This window comes from Panicum virgatum, chromosome 3K (genome assembly GCF_016808335.1).
Source record: "Panicum virgatum strain AP13 chromosome 3K, P.virgatum_v5, whole genome shotgun sequence".
Lineage (NCBI taxonomy): Eukaryota > Viridiplantae > Streptophyta > Magnoliopsida > Poales > Poaceae > Panicum > Panicum virgatum.
Genome location: NC_053138.1, coordinates 59,372,078 through 59,378,862, shown reverse-complemented (window position 1 = coordinate 59,378,862; position 6,785 = coordinate 59,372,078). Strand labels below are relative to the sequence as shown.

Sequence of the window (6,785 nt, the reverse complement as noted above, 5' to 3'; positions counted from 1 at the left end):
GTTATTGGATGCATTATGTTTTCTAGAAAATAACCGCTTCTATTATTGAAAAGAACGGTATAAAGTAACGTGCTAACTTTATATCTAAATTAGCTACTCCCTCCGTCCAATACAAGTCACTGCAGAATTCAAAATTTGTCCAAAAAAACAAGTCATCCTATCCTATATGGAAAGTGTGTGTGCATATAAGAATCAATTAGTACCAAATATAGATAATAAATAGAGGTAAATATGGTCATTTTATGTTCTTATTAATCAATTCTAACATTTCTAGGATGGCTTGTTTCTTGGGATGGAGGAGTACATCTCTAGCTCATTGAAGGAAAAAAAAACTTGACCCCCCCCCTCCCCCCCTCCCCCCCCCCCCCCCCCCCACCAAAAAAACATCTAAATCATTCAAGCCCTAAGTTTGCACATAAATTGCACATTTCTGTCAATATTAAAATGACTTAAACCCTAAACTGCATCTGAATTGCCCATATAAATAATCCTAATCTGAATTAACCATGTTTCCATTCATTGATCCACATAAATATCCTGTTGTCCAAATTCCATTTCAAAGGCTAAGCACCAATCTTACAGTTCTGCTACACTAACAGAACTGAGCCTGTACCCCAGTGTCAAAGCACAATGCTTCATACAATACGATGCAATCTAGACACATTTGCTGGCTACAAAACTTTTCAAAGTGCAGCAGCTGTTCCCAAACAAGCTCTCTCCGTGCATTCCAAAAGTTCATGCACAGGGAGTTCAGCTCCACTGAATACCATGCAATTTGGTCAATCTGAATATATCTGTGCTTTGCAGGTAAGGATCTTCAATGATCATGATGAGCCGACCGGAATCAGCTTGACGACGGCAGCAATGGGCATCCCAACCAGGCCGAGGAGCACGCTGGCGAGCCACTGGTGCAAGTTGAGGGGTGTCGTGTTGGCGAACTCGCCCAGGAACTGCACCATGATGAATTGGAAGATGACCGTGCTGGTGAGGACAGCCATGAAGACATAGTTCCTCGTCATGCCCTTGAGCACGTTGATCTTTTCCATCTCCCTCGAGCTTATCTCATTAAAGACCTGGAGCAGCATATATCAAATCAGAGTGCCTAAAAGAATGTTGATTTTATTTTCCACAAAATTAATTGTGCTGCTATTAATCTCCTGCTTTCTTTTTTAAGCTAAGTGTGTTAGGTCAATGAATTCTACTCAGAGTTCTGACGGCCAAATTTTTTTTCCAGTAACGACAATATTGCAGGACAAAAGAATGAAATTGACTTGGTGTGAGGCATAGAATAGGTCGTGATGAATTTACTAATACTACAAAATTAGAAATGTATAACTGCTTCTAGCGCAAGCTAAGGTGGTGATGACATTGCTACTGAGAAGACAGATCCCTAGTGGAAAATAAGTGATTTGCAGCAGTAGTCATACCTGGCAGAAGACAAATGAGTTGAAAATTATTGTATTTAGTGCAACATCGGTATCAGAGCGTTCAAGCCCAAAAAAGTTTTTCCCTTGTGTCTGGAGATACCACATAACAAAAAATTGGTAGAAAGACATTCCCAAAATGTTCCTCCACATCACATTTGTAATGAATTTCCCTGTCCTTCCTACAGGCTCTCTCTTCATCAGGTCATTGTTAGGTGGTTCCGTTGCCAGTGCAAGAGCACCAAGGGTGTCCATGATCATGTTGACCCAAAGAAGCTGAACAGCTGTCAATGGTGCATTTCCTGGCATTACAAGTACATATCATTAGACAAAGAGACATCCGAACTCTGAAGTTAACAAATTAGCAGGGCTAGGAGTCCAGGAGGCATACCTGTAAAGCAAGCTGAGGAGAAGTTAACTAGTAGCGCCACAACATTGACAGTCAGTTGAAACTGCACAAACTTTTGAATATTGATGTAAACAGAGCGTCCCCACTTGGCAACAGTTACTATTGTAGAGAAGTTGTCATCTAGAATTATAATATCAGCACTCTCTTTTGCCACCTGAAAAGGCTTATATTAGATCCACTGGATGAAACAAGCAAGACCAGCAGGGTATGATATCAAACTAGCAACGCCAAGGTCCAGCGAAAATGAACAAAATCCTACACGCATGTACCGCATAAAGCAGGAAAAAAATGACACCATGGCATATCTGCTAGTTAATGAATATGACTTATTCGCACCTCAGTCCCTGCAATGCCCATTGCGAGTCCAATATCTGCTTCATGCAATGCAGGAGCGTCATTTGTGCCATCACCAGTAACAGCAACAACATCGTTGAATGTTGTGCGCAAATGCTTTACAAGTGTATGCTTGTCGAGTGGTGATGATCGGGCCATTACCTTCAACGCACAGAATCAGCAGTAGGTGAGACTTGTTGATAGATTATCGAAGTGTCTGGAAGTTAATAAGATATCATGTAGACAACAAACCTGGATTTTTGGAACCAGCTTAAGGAGTTCATCTAGGCTTTTCTCTCTGAATTCTGGTCCTTCAATAGCTATGCCTTCTTCAGTAAGTATACCACATTCACGAGCGATCGCCTTTGCTGTATTTATGTTATCTCCTGTGACCATTCTCACCATAATTCCGGCAGCCTGGCAAGTAGCAACAGACTCCCTCACACCTGGACGGACAGGATCTTTGATACCTACAACTCCAATGCATGTGTACCCTTGTGATGGTATATGATCTAGGATGGAAAAACCTTCTTCCATTTCCCTATAAGCAAGGCACAATGTCCTTAGAGCTTCACCAGCAAAACTATCAATAATACCATTGAGCTTGTCAGCGGTTGTTTTATCCAGAGGATGAACACTACCTGTATCATCTATGAACTTATCACAAGCAGCCAAGACTATTTCTGAAGCACCTTTACAGTGTGCACGGCGTCCTCCTCCAGGAAGCTCAAGAATGACACTCATCCTCTTTTTTGTCGAATTAAAAGGTTCCACTTTCACAATTTTAGTTTCATCACGTTTTGACTTAAAATCTCCACCTAGTGCCAATGCAAACTCCAATAAAGCTGTCTCTGTAGGGGTACCCAGGATCTGATATTTCCCATCCTGGTTGAATACAACCTCACCACCTGTATTGTTGAATATAGACTCCAGAAGAGTTTTGACAACAATCTCTGGGAGTTCAGAACATAACTTGGATGCGTTCTGAGGACCATTAACTTCCTTGATATTTCCACAGATGCAGGCCTTAACAACAGCCATATGATTGGTTGTCAGCGTTCCTGTCTTGTCACTGCAGATGGTAGTAGCTGAGCCCATAGTTTCACATGCAGCCAAGTGACGAACCAGTGCCTTGTCATTCATCATTTTCTTCATGGCAAATGCAAGGCTCAGCGTGACTGCTAATGGCAATCCCTCAGGGACAGCAACAACAACAATGGTAACTGCAATAGCGAAATGCTCCAGCAACTCCAGTGCTTCATCTCCTGACCAGCTTAAAAGCAGCCCCTCATGGTATTTCTTGCTGAATAGCCCTTGGGATAGGACGATGAAAGTTATAACAGCAAAAAATAGTCCAATCTGGCCAATAATAGTAGCAACTCCATTAAGTTTGACCTGCAGTGGGGTTTCATCATCCCCACCTTCACTTAGAGTGGCCATCAGTTTTCCCCATTGAGTACGCATGCCCACTGTTGTGACCAGCATCTTGCAAGACCCATCTTGTACTTTGGTCCCCGACAGAAGAAAAGGATTATCTGCATTTACAGCAACAGGCTCACTCTCACCAGTTAGGCTGGATTCATTGATCAATAGGGAGAATCCAGAAATGAAGAGCCCATCTGCAGGGACCTGATCTCCAATTGCTAAATGGACAACATCTCCAGGAAGAAGATCATATATTGACAATCTCTGCCTAAAGCCATTCCTTGTAACTTGGACTTGGATTTTCTTTTTCTCCTTGTCCAGGTCCTTGAACTGCAGCGACTGCCGATAGTCACTTGCTGCAGTCACGAACACGACCAAGAGGATACTTGCAACAATTCCAAGACCATCATGAGCACCTTTTGGCCACCCTTCCATCGCAATGCCAACAACCAGAGATACGAACGCGCAGACAGCGAGAATTATAAGAGTAGTATCTTGAAGCGCTTCCCACACAAACACCCAGAAACTGCGGACCTCACTTTCTGTGAACTTGTTTACCCCGTATATGTCTTGCCTGCGTTTAATGCTGTCCTCATCTGTACTTAGCCCATCTGTTTTCGATGTTGAGAGCTTTTCCGCAATTCCATCAACTCCACCATGGATGATCAACTTCTTACTATCATGGCCCTCGACAATGGACCCGAGCTCATCGGCGCAGATCTGAAACCCAGCAGCCTTGACTTCCTCAGGGACGACATACTCGCTCCGAAGAGAGAGACCTGAACATTCAGAAATATGGTTTTAGGTGCGCTGTGTTAGGAAAATAAAAGACCTGGAGTAAAAATTCCAAAAGCATGGCGAATCCAGGTCGTGGTGCCTGTTGGTACACAATTACCCTGTATAAACTGCAGCGCAGCCTTGGAGACGAGCACAGCAACACGCAGCTTCTCCTGTGATACACCAGCAGTGTGAGCTTGAGTACGTTCTTAAAACATTGCAGAAGAGAAGCTAGTGCTATTATAGTAGGGGAAAATAGGCAGCAAGGCCAGAACCGACTCGGATCGCAAGCTTCACCGCTGAAATCTGGAAACAGGAGGGCAAAGCTATGCATGTTGCCGCACTGTTTCGGGATTAGCTAGCAAAGTTTTGGAACGAGGCTTAATGTTATGGTTCTAGTAAGCTTATAGTGGAGCTGATATCAGCCGGTTCCAACAGCCCACTGAAAATGTGCTGCTAATTTAGCCAATTGGTGAAGCAAGGCTGGGATTACCCGAACTAGCAGCGCTAAAACAGAGCAAATCCAAAGAAGCTAAAGGTATGTTGTAGCAGCACTGTGAAAATGGAGCAAGAATCAACTACAGTCCCCCGTAGCTGAACAACAATCATCCTCAATTTTCAGCCCCGTTAAGCTCCCACGGCTGATCCCGCTCAAAAGTGAAAAGCCCCCCAAAAATGGTCATCAACAGGCCGCCAAAAACAGTGCTAGTTTTCAGTATGAAAAAAAAATCCCCATCCGTGTACGCTGGAGAATCATGGCCACGGCCACCACACTCCGGCGGCGTTGTGCTCGCTGGCGAAGCAACGCGACAACGATCCACTCCACCACTAGGCGCCCGTGCCGCGAAGCGCGCCGCGAAGCCCCAGGCCCAGATCCCGCGAGCGCTCAGCGCCGCGGCGGCGGATCCTAGCGGAACTAAGCGGGCAGCGGCGGGAGGGAGGGAGGGAAGGGAAGGAAGTGGGGAAGCGGCGGGAATCGGGGAGGAAAAAGACGCACGTGGTTGGCGTGCTTGATGGCCTCCGCCTCGCCGCGCTTCTCGAGGTTGGCGGTGAAGCGGAAGCGGCGCTTGGGGTTCTTGACGACGCTGCAGAGGCGGCGCCACCGGCGGAGCGCCTCCTCGGAGGAGTTCTTGGCCTGCACGCCCCCGAACCGCTCCTCCAGGTAGCTCTCCATCCCGCCGCGCTCCCCCCCTTCCTGCCCTGCCTGGCCGCCCCGCCCCTCCGCTACCCACAGCAGCCTGCTCCGGGTCCTCCCTCGCTCGGCCTCGGGGTCACAGCCGGCCAAGCGCGCCAATCAGGCGCGCGCGCGCATGGGGCCGGGGCTGACTCGCGCGGCTGCCGGTCCGGTCGGTGACGAGGTCTGTGGCGGCGGTTCCCGCGAGCCGCGACCGCGGAGGGAGCAGGAAGGGGCGCGGAAATTGCAGCGGGAAGACGACGACGCCAGAGGAGGCGAGGAGGGCGACCCAATAGCGCGTCCGCCGGAGCCTCGGTGACGTCACCTCGTCGTTTCAGTGGAGTCAAAAGCGAAAGTAGCCGAGACTCCGGAACCAGATCCTCTGCAGAGTGAGGTTGGAGGAATGGGAGACGTCCGATCCGGAATGTGCGGATGAGATCGTGTACTACAGTGATGAACAGAGTATAGCGAGGACTGTTCATACCACTTTTCCTACTACGGTAACTGCAGAGGATACTGTAGCACCAGACTCATTTTACTGTTCTGCTGGCGCACCTGCAGAGGACCCGGATCCACCCCGCCCTCACCCTCACCTCAGATTCTGCCTTTCTTCCTTCCCGGCAAGTGAAAAAAAAAAAGAGCTTGATTTTTTCAAGAAAAAATGGAGCTTCATTCTCATCATTAACAAAAAAAGTGTATAAATTCGCAAAACGAAGAAGCTTGATTAGTGGCAAAACTTGCAAAAATATATGTGCATGGCAACTGGGATAGAGGTCACAGAGAAACTTCTAGGTTGATTTCAGGAGGAGTTCTGCTAAATAGTTTTTTCGAAAAATGGAGTGATCTAAGTGGATGCAAGAAAAAAGTAATTTATCCTTATTCGCTTGTCTTGACGTTTAAAATATAGTATTTTATAAAAAAAAACTATAGTAGATAATCACACGGATGTACGAAAATCCTACCTCTATGAGCATCTTCAAAGATTGAGCCGGCAAATTCTCGAGATTGACGAAGTCACCACATGCGTTTCGCTGCCGACAAGAACATCGCCTACCCTTTAATGCACAACGCCATTAAATCTTGAAATATTTGCTCCTTTCAAAGAATTGTAGGTACCATAGAGAATTCGAAGCGGATGCAACTGTGACCCAAAATATCCACATTCTGCATCTAATATAGGTGGATGTATATAGAAATATGGAAATGTCATTTTTGCCCTTATTAGATTATGCTATTGTTGTGC

The 6,785-nt window shown here is 46.2% G+C and overlaps 1 protein-coding gene across 1 annotated transcript; it reads right to left on the bottom strand.

Moving 5' to 3' along the window:
* Nucleotides 1–491: 491 nt before the first annotated feature.
* On the bottom strand, nt 492–5,861 carry LOC120699950 (calcium-transporting ATPase 10, plasma membrane-type). Its single transcript, XM_039984064.1, has 7 exons — nt 5,366–5,861; nt 4,487–4,541; nt 2,419–4,370; nt 2,170–2,328; nt 1,816–1,987; nt 1,428–1,726; nt 492–1,073 (listed from the first exon to the last, which is right to left on the bottom strand). The coding sequence occupies exons 1-7, from the start codon at nt 5,540–5,542 to the stop codon at nt 825–827; spliced, it is 3,063 nt and encodes a 1,020-aa protein (XP_039839998.1). The 5' UTR covers nt 5,543–5,861; the 3' UTR covers nt 492–824.
* Nucleotides 5,862–6,785: the final 924 nt, after the last annotated feature.

What these genes read in the sequence shown, in the direction of transcription:
- LOC120699950 (XM_039984064.1), bottom strand. Translation starts at nt 5,542, where the DNA reads ATGGAGAGCTACCTGGAGGAGCGGTTCGGGGGCGTGCAGGCCAAGAAC. An exon ending in CCATCAAGCACGCCAACCAC is followed by an intron (nt 4,542 to 5,365) that starts GTGCGTCTTTTT and finishes GGTGTATCACAG; the next exon opens with GAGAAGCTGCGTGTTGCTGT. An exon ending in TGGGCATTGCAGGGACTGAG is followed by an intron (nt 1,988 to 2,169) that starts GTGCGAATAAGT and finishes AAGCCTTTTCAG; the next exon opens with GTGGCAAAAGAGAGTGCTGA.